General features: G+C 42.7%; 2 protein-coding genes across 2 annotated transcripts in view; both read left to right on the top strand.

Annotated features, from left to right (window-relative positions):
• PRR13 (proline rich 13) overlaps nucleotides 1-19,337 on the top strand; it is a 326,900-nt gene that overhangs the window by 28,579 nt on the left and 278,984 nt on the right. The gene's annotated exons all lie outside the window — the stretch shown is intronic.
• Nucleotides 1-19,337, top strand: part of VDR (vitamin D receptor) — a 94,611-nt gene that overhangs the window by 29,996 nt on the left and 45,278 nt on the right. The window contains exons 2-3 of the mRNA XM_050925930.1: nucleotides 8,595-8,666; nucleotides 12,317-12,473. Of these exons, the coding sequence (XP_050781887.1) occupies nucleotides 8,603-8,666; nucleotides 12,317-12,473 (221 nt within the window). The 5' untranslated portion in view covers nucleotides 8,595-8,602. The remainder of the gene's footprint in view (nucleotides 1-8,594; nucleotides 8,667-12,316; nucleotides 12,474-19,337) is intronic.

The following is a 19,337-nucleotide window of genomic DNA, read 5'->3' as shown; positions in this document are numbered from 1 at the left end:
AAAAATGTTTGACATCAGGAATAGTGCCTACCGCAGAACCGAAGGGAATCGTTACTAATCACAGTAGCTAGAAATACAAGACTCAGGTAGATCAATTCAGTTAATCCTCTGTCTGTGCAATATTTATACACTTCTCCAGTCTAGGTGCAAATGACCCAAGAGATGGAAATTTCTACCGCTTTCCATCGGAGACTATTTTGTAACTGAATTGATCTCACTAAATTTAGGTTGAATGTAACATGGGGTGAGAGATTGAGTATCCTATTAAACTTTTCGTTGAGGAAGACTGTGGGCCTGATTGTCCGTTGCCCTATACTTTTGGTAGTCCTCTACACCAGTGCGGAGTGGATATAAAATTCTATGAAACCATAATTGCTTTTATCCTGGTTTCATAGCATTTCATACCCATATTGCATATGCTTTTCCCTGGTATAAATGACTGCCCATGACACAGGACAATGCCAAATCATACTCTGTCCACCTTACAAATATTTATTTAAATTGATTCCAGACTTTTAGTGAAATGAGAATTCACAACTACCCATTTTCCCCTCCAAGTTTAAAGCCAGCCTGCCTACCAAGCCCTGTCAATTTCGAACCTGTGAGGTTAGTACCCATCTGCTTAAACAGAGATCAGTGCTGAATGTCTGGATTAGATGTATGTCCATTGATTGGCCTCTTCTGTTGGTGATCCTTTTATTGATAATGTGTTTCAGTGCTGGAAGGATCTCCCAACGTCATCGGCATTAACCTCTTCCCATGTCTCTAAAGGTTGTCTATTAGATTGCTATGGAATTTCTGCTTATTATAGGTTTTCTTTGTGTTCTCCTTTTTATGTCTAGTTCTTGTTTTGGAAGTCAGGATGCAGAAAGCCATTTCTCTTGCCTCACAGATTGAGAAACAGGGTTATATTCACTTAGAGCCGCTGAAAAGAGGAGGCAACTTTTGCCCTTTGTTTTTCATTGTTTGTCTGCCCATGCTTCACGTTTCTGCATCTCCTCACTCTAATCTTCTAACTCTAAGACTGATCCACATTTAGCTGGACTCTTAAGATTAATGGGTCCATGCATGTTTCTTTTCAATAATACCACTGTGTGGTGGGTTTTTTGTTTTTTTTTCTTTCCTGCCATCCTGCATCATTCACATCTGTCTCAGTGATGTCCCTCCTGATGGTGCCTTTGTGATTTAACTCCACTTCCCTTTCTGCGCCTTCATCTGAACCTTTGCACTTCCTCCTTCAGAATGAAAAACCCTCTCCACTTTGTGCTTATAGACCTATCTACACACTAGAGCTCCCCAAGGGAATTGTTCGCCTTATTTGTCACTCACTTAGGCTTATTGAGCCACAGCAGTTAAATCTGGCCCAGTCCCTGTGTATTTCTGCCGCCCCCACACGTGAACTTCCGAACAGAGTAGTAAACTTGTGGTTTACCAGTCAGCACTTTGTCTTCTGTCACTCACCCTTGGAAGCATAGAATCTGTTTTTGGACAGAAACATTTGAGGTGGAATTAAGTTTGAAGTTGGGGAGTGCGTCTCTGACCTAATCCTAAGGGGACCCCCCCACTTGTCCTCCCTGTGATCCCGTTTACATCATTACTTTTTAAAAGCAGTCCTCTGGAACTTCCCCAGTGCTTCAAGCCTTCTTAAAAATCAGCATTAATGGTTCAGCAAGCTCCTCAGCCAACTTTTAAAATTTTTGGCTGCAAACTATCTGGACCTGCTAACATAAAAATGTCTTACTTTAGTAGCTTCTATTTAACAACCTCCTGAGGTACTAGTGGATAATGTTGGTCGTCATGATAGTTGGCGTTCTCTTCACACCAGCAGCACTAACCACTGAAGTTTTTGTAGGCATCATGGCAAAGGAAAGTGGTTTTTTTTGTGTTTTGTTTTGTTTTGCATTTTGTTTGTTTGTTTGTTTTGAGATGGGATCTGAAGGTGGATAAATAAGGTAGCTTTGCAGAGACCCTTGATCTCCAAGTCCTAAGCTAGTTCCCTAACATCTCTCTCCCCTTTGGGAGAAGTGTAGGGCCGATGTGGATTCTTTGTTCCAAATTTTGCAGTTTCATATCTGGGGTTTAGTTAATCCTGCCTTTAATCTCACCCGATGATGCTAATAGTAGAATGTGGCTTTTAACCATCCTGCAGAGGGATCAACTCTAAAATTGTTCTGGCAGACCCTTCCACTAATGATGAATGTGATCGGGTTTTTTTGTATGTCCAACATGCCTTTAGTCACTCCTACGTAAGAAGAATCACACAGCCACAAATAAGAATAACATAAGAATGGCTCTACTGGGTCAGACCAAAAGTCTGTCTAGACCAGTATCCTGTCTTCCAACATTGGCCAGGTGCCCCAGAGGGAATGAACAGAACAGGTATTCATCAAGTGAACAGAACAGGTAATCAAGTGTCGCTCATTCCCAGCTTCTGGCAAACAGAGGCTAGGGGCACCATTCCTGCCCATCCTGGCTAGTAGCCATTGATGGACCTATCCTCCATGAATTTATCTAGTTCTTTTTTGAACCCAGTTATGGTCTTGGCCTTCACAACATCCTCTGGCAAGGAGTTCCACAAGTTGACTGTACAAGTACTTCCTTTTATTTGTTTTAAAACCTGCTGCCTATTAATTTCATTTGGTGACCCTTAGTTTTTGTGTTTGAGAAATGGTAATTGAATATAGTATATTTAAAAGAATGTGCAGTATCATCCATGCTATGCAGATGATTTCTTTCCGCCCTCCCCCATTTAATGTTTAACTATGGTGACTTCCTTACTATATTTGCTTCCTCTGTGTATTGTCTGGTAGTGTCCCAATGCAGTGTTCTAATGGTTAATTATGTTCTTAACCAGCTCAGTGTGGCTATGGCAGTTTTGTTTTTTCATTCTTAGTCAAACTTACAGCGGAAGGAAATTTTAAGGTTAGGATGATGACCTTACTTCTTAAAGACTTGACTTCGGTTTGCTCTGTTGGATTGGACATACTGAACTTTACCCTTGGTATAGCACAGCTTTTAGCTTTTTATTTTAAGCCTTACGTAGATTCCACCAGGACAAAAAATAGGTCAACTCCTACATACAGATGTGAAACTAGTTTGACCATTTTTTTCCAAATCAGAGGTGCGTTACCAGGGACAACAGTTTTAAGACAAACAACTTGGGCTCTTTCAAGAATTAAAGAATAAATGTCAGCTTGAAGAATCAGCCACCTTTAATGGCGGTGGGTGGAGACTCCTGCAGATCTGTCAGTTTCATTCTAGGATTGAGTAACATATTTTGGGAATTCCAACATTAAATTGTGCTAAACAGCCTAGTAATTCCCATGGTGATTGTATCTGGTGTTCGTTAGAGCAGGATAATTAATTAATTGTGTAATTTTAATGACAAACCACCTTTGCTTTTCATTAAAAGTTAAGTAAGCTAATAGCAGGAAGAGCTAGCTACAGGGATAAAGCATATGCAGTGTAATTACGAGACTCGGTAATGCAGGGGTGGCCAACTTGAGCCTGAGAAGGAGCCAGAATTTACCAATGTACCTTGCCAAAGAGCCACAGTAATACGTCAGCAGCCTCCACATCAGCACCCACCCTCTGCTCCCTCAGCATCCCAGCCCTGCCCATCAGCGCCTCCCCCTCCCTCCCTGTGCCTCCCAATCAGCTGTTTTGTGGCATGCAGGAGGGGCGGGGGGAGGAGCGAGGGCATGACAGGCTCAGGGGAGGGGTCAGGAAGCAGTATAGTGGGGGCAGGGCCTGGGGCAGAGCCAGGGGTTGAGCAGTGAGCACGCCCTGGCACATTGGAAAGTTGGCGCCTGTAGCCCCAGCCCTGGGTTCTGTGCCTACACAAGGAACCGCATATTGACTTCTGAAGAGCTGCATGTGGCTCCGGAGCCACAAGTTGGCCACCTCTGCAATAATGCCACCTCACCAGTATGAACAGGGAAATGAAGCCCTGTCAAGGTTCCTTCCCCACTCTGAACTCTGGGGCACAGATGTGGGGACCTGCATGAGAACCTCTAAGCTTAACTACCAGCTTAGATCTGGTTTTGCTGCCACCACCAAAATTATTTGAGTCATTTGGGAAACTCTGTCTATCTCTCTCCCAAGTACTATAACCCTTCCCTGGTAGCCTTGAGAGACTTCTCCACCAAGTTCCTGGTGAACACAGATCCAAACCCTTGGATCTTAAAAGAAGAAGAAATTAACTATTCCCCCTCCCCCCCACAGTTCTTGGTGAGTCCAGATCCAACCCCCTTGGATCTTAAAATAAGGGAAAATCAATCAGGTTTTTAAAAAGAAGGCTTTTAATTAAAGAAAGAAAGGTAAAAAATCATCTCTGTAAAATCATGATGGAAAATAACTTTACAGGGTAATCGGATTCAAAGAGCCCAGAGGAACCCCCTCTAGCCTTAGGTTCAAAGTTACAGCAAACAGAGGTAAACCCCCTAGCAAAAGGACTGTTTACAAGTTGAGGAAACAAAGATCAAACTAACACGCTTTGCCTGTCTTACTTACAAGTTTGAAATATGAGAGACTTGTTCAGAAAGATTTGGAGAGCATGTATTGATGTCCAGTCCCTCTTAGTCCCAAGAGCGATCAACCACCAAAACAAAGAGCATACAAACAAAAGCCTTCTCCCCCCACCCCCCAAGGTTTGAAAATATCTTGTCCCCTTATTGGTCCTTTGGGTCAGGTGTCAGCCAGGTTACCTGAGCTGCTTAACCCTTTACAGGTAAAAGAATTTTGGTGTCTCTGACCAGGAGGGATTTTATAGTATTGTACACAGGGGAGCTGTTACCCTTCCCTTTATAGTTATGACAAGCCCTGACCAACGTGCTCTTCTTTTCTGCCTAAATTTCACAGGCATAGCAGGGACTAGAGAGCTGATTGCTGGAGTGCTCTTCTCTGCTTGGTGCAGCTGTACTGGCCAGAGTCTTATCAGAGCCAAGGAACAGAGTGTCAGTAACTCAGAGTTAGCATTGACTGGACCATCTAGGCACTGAATATACCTGCAGAGGAAGTAAAAGTTTGCTGGTACCCCATGTGGGGAAGAGACAATGGTCCTTCTCTTTTCCATCCTTCCCACTCAGCCCTTTCTCCCAGCAGAGGAGAAGAGAGGATGGCACTTTCCATTTCTGAAGGTATCTGCCAATTAGACCTTGGTGCCCAGGTACCAGAGTGATTAGAGATGGCTGTATTAGTCCTTCCTGGAACCTAACACTTGCAGGTGCCAGATGTTTATAAATGTTAACCTGGCTTTATGTAGATATCAACAAAGCATGCTTGCTACGTCTTCATCCAATATTGTTTTAAGGGATGCGGGACACTTTGTTCTAATATTGCACTCCCGTTTCCCTAAGGGACAATGTCCTACTCAGCTAGGGAAGCCACCTTCATTTTGGAAAAATTTGGGTGCATTGTAATGTCCTATCCACATCCCTAGCACTTAGGTAAATACAGAGGTGCTGGGGCAACCTAGTTCCATCAGAGTAGCTGGGGCACTAGTGCATAGCAATGACTAATTCTGATGGATGTTTGTGTAGAGCTGAGGGAGAAAAGGAAGCTGCTGCTTTGCAGGTAGGTAGGGAGGATGGCAGAAAGATTGAGGTTGGGTGGATGCTATGTTTGGTGTCTGAGTAACCTGGTTAGTGAAACCTGCAGGTTACAATTTATGTAATGTCCCCTGCTGATCAGGCAAACAAGCACAAAGAGTGGAAAATCTGCATCTTGAACCTAGGCAACTATTTGAGAAATCCACAGCCTAGATTATGGCAAGAATTAAAGCAGAGCAAAAGTTAGTTTTGATTCCGGCTGGGATGTTCCTCTGTTAGGTTTGGGATTCTAACTCTAAAACCTCTGTTTTTCAAAATACAAACATGGCGAGGGAGCCCAAATAAGGGGAATCAAGCCATGTTTCACAGCCAGCCATATGGCCTGTGGATTCAGAGTTGATATGCTGTATTAATGGAGAGCTAAAATGCAGAGATTGTCTCTGTTTCAGTATGTTCCTGTATTTCCCCTCCACTGTCACCTGTTGCTGGATAGGGGCCCTTATCCCACTTCCTTCTGACTAGAGCTTTTAAAGCTGCACAGCCCCCTGCCGTGCACTGTCATGTTCCCGGCAAACACCTGGGCTGTGCTTTCTCTCCAAGGATCGTGACAATGTTTTTGTTTTTTTACCACTGACCACAGAGCTCTTTCTGAGCAGAGTCCGTTTATTTTTAGGACAGAAAAGAATATGGCGAAAGCATATAAAAGCAATAAACGTTCCTACACACTGACTAAACATGCCAGAATTCACTCATCTTCCCACACGACGAGTCTGACAGGCCAACATTCCTTCCAAGCCTTCAGCAAGAGTTGGGGTTTTTCCTGGGATAGAAAGTCCTGTCTATTTGCTGAATCAAAAGGAAGACCACAAGTCCATTTAATTTCATCCTGTTCTACCAAAAGTCCTTTCTTTGTTTCCTATCTTTGGAAAATCCAGCTTTTCTCCTCTGTGAAAACTACCCCATGGTGTGGAACTTCTCTGGAATTGTTTATGAACTCTGGGTAATTACCTCCTGCTGTTTCTAGTTCCTGTAGGAGATGTCGTCTGGCCCCCCCCAACCCCTCACTATGGAGTAAAACATAATATGTAACCCAGTCATAAATATAATACTTTGGTCCCCCGAAATATTGCATGGGTTGCAGTATCTGTCACAAGGACACGGTGATTACTCTAAATAAAGAATACAGGCGTGTCTCATCTTACACTGGGATTATGTTCCGGTGTCAGCGCGTAAAGCAAAAATCGCGTATGGTCAAAATTACATTGAGTGTAATGGTGGGTGGAATCACCCGCACTACAGATTCAGCATTGAAATTTTATTTTTCTTTTTGCTGTCTGCACAAAGCTGAATTCGCGTATGTTAAAGACGCGTAAGATGAGACTTGCCTGTACCACCCGTGGGGAGTGCAGTCATTCTAAGGGTGGCCCTCCTCCTAGCCATGTGATGTCTCTGGCAAAATACATAAGACGGGGAGCAGCTGGCAGATCTTTGTATTTATATGAGAGAGAGATACAAAATCGTAAGGCTGGAGCAGATGCAAAGAAGAGATCAAGAAAGAGGGTCCGATTTTTCCGTTACCCTGCCCCACGTACATCACTTACACTAGGGCAAAATGGGTGTAAAAACCGCTAAATCAGAATAGCAGTGTATCTCAGTGACTCCATAAGGTACAGGGCAATGGACGCTTTCTGGACCAATGACTTTCTTTACCTATTGTAGTGCTTTTCATACTGAAGGATCTCAAATCACTTTATTTACAAAGTCAGCAACTACAAAACACAGGTATCCCTTAATCTAATCCCTAAATTCCAATTTCTTCCTAAAGGAGAATTTAGCAGTTGTTTTAAAAGTAGATGGGGCATCACACAGCAGTTCAACACAGGAAGTGAAGAAAAATCCTTTAGACCATCCAACACGATGGGAATTGAGTGAGTCAGAAGAGAGCTGAAGTGTTGCCATGATACCAAGGCTAATATCCAGAGTATTCTAGAACTTTTCATTTGGCCTTTTGATCTAGCAGCTGCACAAATAGTGACAAGGCTTCCTATCTCAGCCTTCAAAATGGGAAACTGACAGTGGTGAATCACTGGAGAAAATGGGGAAAGAGAAGTTAGTGTGGTATCTTTATTGCATAGAACAGAGACTAGGTAGATGAGGTAATATCTATTTTTTTTTTTAAACCAACTTTGTTGGTGAAAGATACAAGCTTTTGAGCTATACAGAGTTCTTCAGGTCTGGGGAAGGAAGCAGAGCAGCTGCATAGATTAGTCACAGTTCCAGTGTAGTTGCACCAAAGCAAAAAAGTAACCCGTTCAATTATTTCTGGGATCTGAGCATGCACATATTAATCCATTGTTGTCCTGTAATCATGCCAACAGGGTAGCCAGACAAAGAAATAAGATCCCCATTCCACAAGGTAGTTAAGCATGCATCTTAACTTTCAGCATTTAAATGATCCCACTGACTTCAACAAAGCATATATGCATGAATCAAAGGCAAAGCTGGGGAAAGCCATTCAGCACCACTTAACTCCATCCCACACAAGCCTGCCAGTGCCTCAGTGTTAAGGACTTGATGAGCTGAATTGTTAAACTTACGTTTATAGAAAAATGTTATCAAGATTAAAGAAAATAGCTGTGTGTCATTCTCATCCTTTGTTCTTCTTCCTGTGTCTTTGAGCACTGCATAGATTCTCCCCTAGCATTGCTCTAATCCTCTTAGCAATGTACTTGGTCTGGGCATCCAGAGGGCAGTATGCCCTCCTATTAGCAATGTCTCTTAACGTGTCTACAGGAGGCGGGGTTATGAGAACCTCTGTGCCACGGAAAGCTGAACATGGCATTTGGAGCTGTAAGAATTTTTGGGTGGGGTGGATTATTTTGAGAACACCACACCCAGGTAATGAATATTGCTTACGTCAATAGATAGAGTTAAAGGCAGAAGTAAATTCCCAGAATTCAAGCAGAATCTGAGATTATCCATTTGACTTGCCTGACCATCGTTAATGTTTTGAGCAATTACATTGTCAAACGTTTCTGACCACAGATTGTTCCATGTCACAACTTCAGAACTGTTGGGGAGTATACCAAGACGGTGTGACGCATGCTCTGGATGCCGGTAAAGTAGATTTTTTTTTTTCCCCTCTCTCTCACAGGAGGAATATCTGTCTGTAGTAGGATGCCTATTGCTTGCTTCTGCAGTGTGTCAGGAAAGAGGGAGAATTTGTGAGTTTCTAAGGTAGCTGGGAGTGAATTCTGTAACTTTTGGCTGGGGTTTCTGTAGGACTATAAGAAAGTTCAGCACTCAAGTCCCAATGAATTTCAAGGGAGTTAGGCACCCCAAATCAGTTAAAACTCAATGACACTCCAAGGCACCTTTGTAAATGCTAGTCCTTGAAAGCACTTTCTTTATGTGTGTGTTTACTCTGGAAAAGATCCACTGTGTTAAGGGGTAAATCTTTCAAGAGTGTCTAAATTTCTTGGGTATGCAAATCCGGTTTTCAAAAGTGAGATAGGATATGTCTACACTTAAAGTGCTATGGTGGCACAGCTGCAGCAATTCATTGTAGACCCTTTCAGAAGTAAGTTTGAGAAATCAGGATGGGGTGGAGAGTAATAGGCACCTATGTAAGAAAAAGCTCCAAATATCAGGGCTGTCCCTATAAAATTGGGACATCTGGTCACCCTAGAAGGGGTTCTCCCGTCTGTATAGTTAATCCACCTCGGTAGTTAATCCACCAGCGGTAGCTAAATTGACAGAAGAAGGCATCTGTTGACTTAGTGGTATCTGTATTGGGGGTGATAGTGACTCAGTCAGAGGTCTATTACAGGAGTGGGTGGGCTAGGTTCTGTGGCCTGTGATGTGCAGGAGGTCAGACTAGATGATCACGAGGGTCCCTTCTGGCCTTAAAGTCTATGAATCTATGAGATGGAATACCTACACTCACAGAACCGTAGGTAATGTTCTCACTGAAGCACTACAGCAGTGCTGCTGTAGCGTGTCAACTGTAAACAAGCTCTTAGTCTAAAAAGACTCTCAGAACCTCAGAGGGATTATAGGTCCTCAAGTGCCTATGTCACTCTTGAAAATAAGACTGAGGCTCCTAAATCACTTGGGCTAGATGTTTAAAGGTAACACCCAGTGGGTGTTAGGCATACTTCTGAAAATCCCACTTGCTGCCTAAATACCCTTTTAGAAATCTGGCCCTCAGGCACTTTTGAAAAATCTTACTCAAGAGCTTGCTTTTCTGTGCATTGATTTTCAAACAGCCTGTACAGTGCAATTTTCCAATCACTTTATGGATTAGCTCTCTATATTAGCAGGAAACATTAGTTCACTTCTTTTAAAGTGGATTTAAATCAAAATTTACAAACTGCTGACTTAAAAAAAAGCAAAGGCCCGTAATACTGTACTGAATGCCTTTTTATTGTTCATGTGATTATTGAATCTGGGGCTTTGGTGGTTGTTTGATCGCTGCCTGAAGAGGGCAGTATATGGGACAATTCCAGTACTCACTGAAAAAGCCTTTCAAAAAGTGGAATAGATATTCTGATCACTTGAAAGGTATAGTATTATTCTTTATGGCCATGGTGGGCAGCTAATGAGCCTGATGAGATCAGTACAAGTAGGCATTTAGATTAATAGACACTTGTCTTCTATTGAATACAGACTCTCTGTTTAAGTAGTTTGAATGTTAGGTATAAACCAAAGACTTTGTCCCTAGTTCTCATGTACATCAAGGCAGCTCTATACTGTTCTTTAAGGCCCCTTGACGCTGTGAGAGCCAGATGAAGCTGCCTTCAACTGAGAATCAGACCGTACGATTCCCTCATGGCTGTTAAGTTAACATGAGTTACTGAGGAAACCTTAACACAGGAGTAAGTTACATTCAATGCTATTTACAGAGAGTCTCTATTAAATAGAGCACAAGTGTGTAACTGTTACATGTTCCAGTCCTGTCTGAGGCATACTTTTACTGAATTTCCCTAATGCATTTAAATACTAAACTTACTTAATCTGATGTTAGGAATAGTATTTTCAACAATGAAAAGACAGGGCGTACACGTTAGAAATCCTATAGTAACACGCCTGTATTGCACATGTCATCTGTTAGGATACACATTTCAATAGCATAATTAACAAAAATACTTTTTCTATTTGGGGATCTTAAGTTTGTAAATTGATTTTAAATTAAGCCTCTCAATCCCTCTGAGAGAGCTAATACCACTTTACAGATGGGGAAACTGAGGCACAGAGGTGATGAGACTTTCTCGAAATTGCACAGTGAATCAATGGCAGAACTAGGAATGGAACCCAATCCCCTCTAAAAAATGTAACCTCAAAACTCCACAAGCCAGCTCAGCTCCCACTTCAGGTACTTGTATAAGTAATCAGATTCTGATAAATTCTCACCTCCCAGCCAAATGCCGTTTGCTCCCCTGGAAAACAATGGAGGCTTCTGGGTGCTGAGCACTTCTGAAAATCTAGTGCAATGTGGGAATTAACATTTGCAGAGTAACAATAACACTTGCATATTCTGATTCTTGAGAGGTTTTTAAAATTAAAACCTTAGTTCAGTAACTTGCTACCATGTAATCTTCCTGTGGTTTTCAAGCTTGGATGTTGTGTCAGAGTAGAGGAGAGCAGAAGACTAAACTGTCGGTCTTTCTGCTGATTTCATTGATTGATTGGTTCCACAGTTTGAAAGTGTACAAAGAGATGAACTCCACAATCAAAAAGCAGCTCAAAACCACATCTGTGTAACTGACAAGCACTGATTTTTGTCTAATTGGTGCTCTCTATAAAAAGCCCAAACTTAGCAGATATGTTAACTGTGTGTGTCAAGAAAAATGTTCAGTTGCATATAGTTTTATTTCCCGCCCCCCCCGCCCCCGTATTAGCCCAAAGACTGTTATCCAGCAAGGCCTGGACACCATGGGAAGGTCAAACTTTTAGCCATTTTTGAGTCATCAAATTTCAAAAAGGATCTTCAGTTGTCTAAGTGGAGAACTTTAGACACAGTTATGAGCATGCTGTTACGTTATAATAGGCATCTACATATACACTTAATTCTAGTGTTCTGTGCCACAGACAACATAATATAGTATGTGCAGTTTTTCTAAATTTCTTTTTGCGAAGCACCAACTCTTCCCTCTTCATCCCTCTTTAAAAACAAACTACCAACCAAACATACAAATAAAAAACCCCCATTATTTAAGAACCAAGACTTAAAAAAAAAAAAACAACCCTGCTCACTTGACTGGCAATGTATGACTTGTATTTGCAATTTTACTCATCTCCTTGTAAAGGCGGCACGATCTACTTGGGTCACTTCCTTTTTCTGCAGAAGGGAAATTTTACTTGTTTCTGGTGAGCTTTGAGTTTTCCAGTTGGTATAAATGATGAAATCTTAATGCACAACTCTTTCTGAAAGGGTAGGGACAAAAGATCCTGACTTCAAACTGGGATATAGCCATGTACATACGTTCCCCAGATCTTAATAAAAGACTGCTTCAAGGTGCATGTGGTCAAATTGGGAGGGTGGGTGGAGTGGAGATTAGCAATGCAATTGCTGGGTAGATGAGCAAAATTTGCATGTGTTCATTTTTTGATTCCATCGCATTCCTCCATATGTTCCTTGTACTATACAGAGGCAACACAAGTACTTTTTGCCAGTGAGTCAGCAGAAACCTAGTGCCTCCATCTTCAGTTTGCTTCACAAGTCTCTGTAATGAAGAGATCTCTATAACCTTCTTGCTTTTTCTCAGTCTCAGAGATGGAGTCGATGGAAGCAAGAACACTTCTTCCTGACCCAGCCAATGAATTTGATCGGAACGTTCCACGTATCTGTGGTGTCTGTGGAGACAAAGCTACTGGCTTTCATTTCAATGCTATGACATGTGAAGGCTGCAAAGGATTTTTTAGGTAAGTGATGTTTTTGAGAGTGAAAACTAATTAGAAATCAGCCTTCATTTTGGAAATAACGAACTCTGACTAGTTAGGAAGATTGAGCAAAGGGGAGGCAACTCTGCTTTTTGGCTCCAGTTAGAAATATCAGCATCTCTGCAAAATTGAACATCATGTATAGGGTGACCAGATGTCCCAATTTTATAGGGACAGTCTTGATTTTTGGGTCTTTTTCTTATACAGTCTCCTATTACCCCCATCCCAATTTTTCACATTTGCTGTCTAGTCAGCCTAGTCATGTACATTTGAGAGAACTTGTCTGATGTGTGCCCTAATCTAAACATTTGTGCTGATGCAGGAGGCTATGACTAATTCAATTGCTGAAAAGTCCCGCTATACCTCCATCCCCATGCAGTAGGTGTTCTATATAGTAAAATGCCACTGGCTAACATAAAACTGTCTATATACATGTGAAGGGGACCTTGTATTATATGAGCATAGGGAGTTGTACGAGTGAGAGAACTGTAAAGGCAAATGCCTCTCACACCCTACACCAAGGCTTGGGGAAACTTTCCTGCCATTTGCTAAACATACACAATAGCTGCAGTTTTAAAAAGAAAAACACAAACACACACAAATGTGTTGTTGCTCTATGGAGCCCTTGAGACTTCTCTCTAATGGAAATATCTATGCAGTACTGTTTTGTCTACATCAGTGGTCCCCAACCTTTTTCATCTGGCAGGTGCCAGATGATGAGCCACGGAGGACCGTGGCGGCAGACGAGCATCCGCCGAAATGCTGCCGACAAGCAGCGTCGTCCAGAGGTGTCGCTGGCACTTTGGCGTCGATGCCTCTGGATGACACTGCTTCTAGGCAGCATTTCGGTGAATGGTCGTCCACCGGCCAGTACGCGGGCACACTTAGATGCCCTGGTGGGCGCCATGGTGCCCGCAGGCACCCTATTGGGGACCCCTGGTCTACATAATATAACATTCAGATGGATATTGAACTCTGTATAAAACTTTTTTAAAACTTGCTGTCCAGATTCTCTTTGCACAGCTCTGGCAGTGTCAAGGGGCTTTACAGTAGGCATAACCTATATTTAGACCCATTTTGAGGACTGTTACATTGCCAAAATGGTGTAAATGGAAATCAGGCCCACTAAGTTTCCCTTGTATTGGTACATTTCCTTTCACTCCTGTTGTCCCCCTCCTGTTCATATTGGCTCCACCTCCGCCACCTTTCAGTGCCAATTCCTAATTCTAGACAGTCACATACATATAATAAGCCCCTTCTATAACTGGAGAACACCGGTCCAAAGGTTCCACCAGGGAGCAAACTCTCCTCCTTGGCATTCGCTTAGGGCATAGGGATTTAAATGATGCATAAGCTTTGTACTGCCCCTTTGTTAAGGGCAAATTTTCCTCTGGGAGCTGCAGGGGCAGCTCTGAGTGAACTTGGAGGGTTCCAGACAATAGGAACTTCTGTATGCCAATTATCCCCCTCATCCAGCAATTATTTGTAATGAAGCAGTTGTATCTATCTTACCGAATATTTCGGTACTGACAACACTAGAGAATTTGCATGGGAACTTCTGTTTAGTACACTCTATGTAATGACTAAGAGCTGGTGTAATTAAATGAGATAATAGTTACTATGTGACTAATTAGGGCAAAACTCACTTAAGCACTTAGCATTGTAATTAGAAGATAGTAGCAGGTGGTAGAATTAGCTGCATTGTAGAATTAAAGTAAATAAAGTTGGGGTGGTCAACTTCCTAATTACAATTTGTGCTGAGGTTTTAAAAACCTTAATTTCTGTTGCTATAGGAGCCAAGTAGTCACAGGAATTACTGGACTAGATGTTTTGCATACCAGAGCCTGGCTGATTGTTTTCCAGTTGGGTTATACTGCAACTAGAACAACAACATTTCCTCAATTACTGTAGCTAAATGAATAACTCTCCTTTCAGGTGCACATGTTTAGTGTCATGCAATCTGGATGATGCATACCAAGAGTTTTGTCATGGTGACCCAGAGAAGGGAATAAATGGCCAGTTTTCCTTCTCCCTTTGTTTCTTATCCGTGAGTGCTTCTCTTTTTGTTTAGAGGGTATGCACACCTTCTGACACCCTGGTATTGTGGCTTGGCCTACATACACCCTTTTTTGTACAGATTAAACTATTTTGGTCAGGAAGGTGCTTTTTTTTTGTTTTGTTTTAACGCTGATATAATTAAAGCTGCCCAACCCCCTAGTCTGGTCTCAGTTATACTGGTATTAAGATATAAATGCTTGCAGATAGGCTATATAAACACCTTTTTTATACTGGTTTAACTGCATCCACTCTAGGAGATTGATCTGTTAGCTATATCTGTTTTCTAAACTAATACAGTTAAAGCAGTACAAACACTGTGCCTATATCTGCTGCTTGGTTATTCTTAAGCAGTTTCCATGGGCCCTTATAAAGACTTTAACATTTGTACCTTCAACTTAAGGACTTGCTTTCTTGACTTGCTTCTTCTCTTCCTTTTTAAAGCTCCCTTTTCCTGAAACATAATGTTAACCATGGTCATTTTTTGTACCTTCCCTCTTTTCTGCCCCCAGGATGGTCTGCTTTGATCCTGGTTTACAGAGGTTTTGATTCCCCCTCGCCCCCCAAATGTATTGAATTTTTTTAAACTGCATATTTATGATTCAAGTTTTCCAGTGCCATTCCACCCAGCGTAAAAGCTCATCACTATAAAACACTTCCACAGGTGACAATCTCTTGCTTCCTGCCCTTTATGTAGCCCTAAACCCTACCACTTTCCTGTTTTCCATGTTGGCATGTTAACCTCCAGTGCAACAATTTGCCAAACACTGCAGGCAAGAATAGCTCACTTTATTGATTGTGTGTGTGTGTGTGTGTGTGAACTTATCCTGAAACACTACCTTGTTCCTCTGCATTTTAGACCTGTTGATTTTAACACTTAAGGTCCTGTCCTGAGGTGTCTTACATTACCAGGACTGGCTACGCTGGGTGTGAAGGAAGTAGTTATGGTGAAATCTAGGGGGGGGGAGGGGGGAGTGTTTAAAAACTAGTTCAAGACTCCAGGGCAGAGCCAGTCCCACTCTGACCTGCCTCTCCCAGCCAACATGAGAATCTTGTTCACTATCCACCCCTGCTGGGTCCTGCACCTGCCTCTTATGGAGAAATAGCAGTCAAGCAGCTGCTAAAAGATGCAGCAGTGGCCAGGGAGTCCAGACTGGCTCTGTGCTATATAGCTACCTGCCAGCTGAGTGCTCACTGGAGAGGAGTGCAAGAGTCACCGCATACTGGATGACGGAGGCCAGGGATTGTGTGTAACAGAATAGCTTGTACTGCTGCCCTTCATGGTAGCATGTGAGTGCCTTCCACATAAAACAAATGGTGGTGGAATTTCCAGTAGACTGCATGGCGTTTCTGGCTCCTTTTCCATTGTGAGGTTAGAGAGACTTGCATGGGGGTAGAGCCTTCATTTTGGAAGGAGGGCAGTGGCAGTGACAGCCACTGTGAATGTCATTCTGGCTGTGGTAGCAAAACTTTACCAAAGAGGCTTTGCAAGTTTTTCTGAAGGTGGCTGGGCTCTGCATTAATCCAACCTTCTCTAGAAGCTCATTCCACAGCCAGATCTCCTCACTCACTTGTTTTGTCCCTGGCGCTTGTACATGTCCTTCGTGAGCAGTTTTAAGAGTCAAGCCTTGAGGTGCATTTAGAAGACTGCACTGCACCCGCAAGAGAGCATAGCGAAGGACGTGTGTTCTTCTAAACTGTTTTCCTGACTTGAAAGCTGGCTTTGTTGGCACATGTGTAAATCCTAAAACTCAAGGCAAACGTGAGATGCATCTGCACTGTAGTTCTGAAGCTATGATTGTTTGAAACCAGCAGGGCCTAGGAGTACCTCTAATTCCTACATATTTATGAGGTGATGTATTAGTCCATATAAAGGTACTGAAATGTGTACTTAGCCTATAGTACTAACAGACACTAAATAACCTTTGGCCAATTGACATCTCAGTAACACTGTTGTGCAGTTTACTAGTGACATTGATAGGCATCAGTTGGCCTTTTAAGCAGTGGCTGCTCAGTATTTCTTAAACTGAACTAAATTTGTCATACACAGAATAAATCTGGAGTGACTTCTCTGAAGTCAGTGGAGATATTCTGATTGACACTAGCATAACCAAGTGCAGAGTCCATCCCTAATCTCTTCACCCAACCCTTTCCTCTCTTTCCCTATCACTTACTGTTGACAATATCACCAGTCATCCCAGTTGTGTCTGCAAGGCTTTTCCGTTTTCAAGTTCTGTACAGGGCCACCCAGAGGATTCAGGGGGCCTAGGGTCTTTGGCGGCAGGGGCTCTCCGCCGCTGAAGATCTGGAGTGGAAGAAGCTTTGGGGGCCCGGGCCTCGTGAGAGTTTTCCGGGGCCCCTGGAGCAAGTGAAGGACCCCGCTCCAGGGGCCCCAAAAAACTCTCGTGGGGGGCCCCTGCAGGGCCCGGGGCAAATTGTCCCACTCCCCCCCCCCCCCCGGCAGCCCTGGTTCTGTAGTTTCGTTTCTCCCCTCTGCCCCCCAAATTCCATTCTTTCCTTCATCCTTATGGCCCTATCTTGGTCTGTACCTACCTTATCACTTATGCCAATTATTTTTAATCTCCTTTCCTGCACCCATCCTCATCCCACTCCCATCTGTCCAAAAGGTAGTCAAGATCACTTTCCGTCCACCCTGTCTTTCTGACTTCTATGTGCCAAATCCTGTAACTGGCTTCCTCTCCCCTTCCCCATCAAATTCATGCTCCGTGTCTTCCCTTCAAGGTTCTGTCCAATGCTATTCCTGCTTCCACCCATGTTTTGCACCCCATCCTTTGCCCCACACAGTACTTAATCTTCTCTGCTGATGACTTATTTCCCTTCCCTCACGCGCTCCTGATTTAGAGACGGTGGGAAGCTTTTACAGTTTAAAAAAAAAATTCCCATAACTTTGAAAGTTTTTTGCAATTTCTGGAAAATGTTGGCTAGCTCAAGTTTAACTTTGCTGGGTGCTCTTCAGTAATGCTCATCAAGTGTTTTTCCTCTCCTTCTAAAACCTCTAAAGATCCATTTGTTCTTAAAGGATTCCATCTACAGAGACTATCCTTCCTTCCTTCCCCCACCCCGCGCACACACCCCCTACCACCTGTGCATTGTAACTTCTGGGTAGCAGGGAGTCTGTTAACTCTGGCACATTTGCATTGTTGCTAACCTTCACCATTGACAAATCATGAGTTAGACACCCCCCTCAGCCCAGTCATGAGGATTTTTAATGAAAAGTGGGTTATCTTTGTTTCTCCTCCAGTTTCTGAGGCTTTAAGGTGCTCTCAGATCGCACATCTGCTGACAGTGGGAGCCCATCCTCATGAAGGCCCTGCAAGGAAGGGCTGCCGCTGTCAGCCTTTAAGTACAGTAAAATTATTAAGCCTGACTCATGATCACGGGCTAGAACTCTCCAATGTCAGGATTTTTTTTTTCCATCCGTAGCTGAGGGGGCGGGGGGGAATCTTGATTTTGGAGAGTTCTAGCCCACGATCATGAGTCAGGTTTAATAATTTTACTTAGAAATCCCGTCTCTCACGATTAATTCACGAGTTGCCATGTCTGCCATTGTAAAGGGTCTTGTATAACTGTGCCACTATTTGAATGATTATTAAGAAAAAGAAGTACTCTGCTTTTGTGCACCCTAAAAAAATGACAGAACAGTAAAGTAGGTTTATAGGTTTCAAGGCCAGAAGGGACCATTATGACCTTCTACAGAACACAGACCGAGAATTTCACCCAGGCAAGGTATGTATGTGCATGGGAAACACCTGCATAATTTTTTTTTTTTTCATGAATGTAATGAGACTGCTGCAGACAAAACCAGGATATATAGAGAGAAAAAAACAGGCACAAACTGCCCCTCCGGACTTTTTCCTCTTTCTGTCTCAGTTCAAAGGTCTGCTGAACAAGCCAGTCCTAATTCTTCCTGGCAGGAATGCAGTTTGGGTCCCTGATAAATGCATTTCTGGGCAGGGTGCAGTTGTCTCTGTTGCATTTCTAACCCAATCCCTGGAACCTGAAGCAAAAGTGCAGGGCGGAGTTTGCAGCAATTATTCCACTTCAGACATATGGGTGCAGACCAAAGAGTTGCCAAAGAACTACAGCTCTGCTAACACGAGCCTTCCAGTGGGTGCCACCCAGGGCAAATCCCTGGGAGCTCTTTAACCTTGGCATGTGTCTGCTGCTCGTGTATTTGCCTGGGGACAAACATGCTTGTTCTCTTAGCTGTGTGGTCGCCTCTAAAGTCAGTATTACTGCTCTTCGCTAGAATAGAGCTCCACTGTACCTCATGAGTAGGGATTGCAGCTCTTCTGGGTGCTTTTCTATGTCCCAGGGATCTCCTGAGAACCAGTTAACCCCACCTGGTTTGTCTTCATGGGAGAAGAGCATATTTTGTCTCCTGGGGTGGTTGCATCCCCTTTTTTTCCCCAGTGTCCATATGGCAGTTTCTTTTTAAGCAAAATATTATTTAGCTAGGAATTGAAAAGAAACATAAACAGTAGAGCTGTCAAACGATTAACACTGAGATTAATTGTGCCATTAATTGTTTTAAACAATAACAGAATACCATTTATTTGAATATTTTTGGGTGTTTTCCACATTTTCAAATGTATTGATTTCTATTACAACACAGAATACAAAGTGTACAATGCTCACTTTATATTTTTTATTGCAAATATTTGCACTGTAAACAAAAGAAATAGTATTTTCAATTCACCTAATATAAGAACTTTAGTGCAGTCTCTTTATCATGAAAGTTGACCTTACAAATGTTGAATAATGTACCAA

This window comes from Gopherus flavomarginatus, chromosome 16 (genome assembly GCF_025201925.1).
Source record: "Gopherus flavomarginatus isolate rGopFla2 chromosome 16, rGopFla2.mat.asm, whole genome shotgun sequence".
Classification (NCBI taxonomy): Eukaryota; Metazoa; Chordata; order Testudines; family Testudinidae; genus Gopherus; species Gopherus flavomarginatus.
This window is presented reverse-complemented; position numbering and strand designations above follow the sequence as displayed.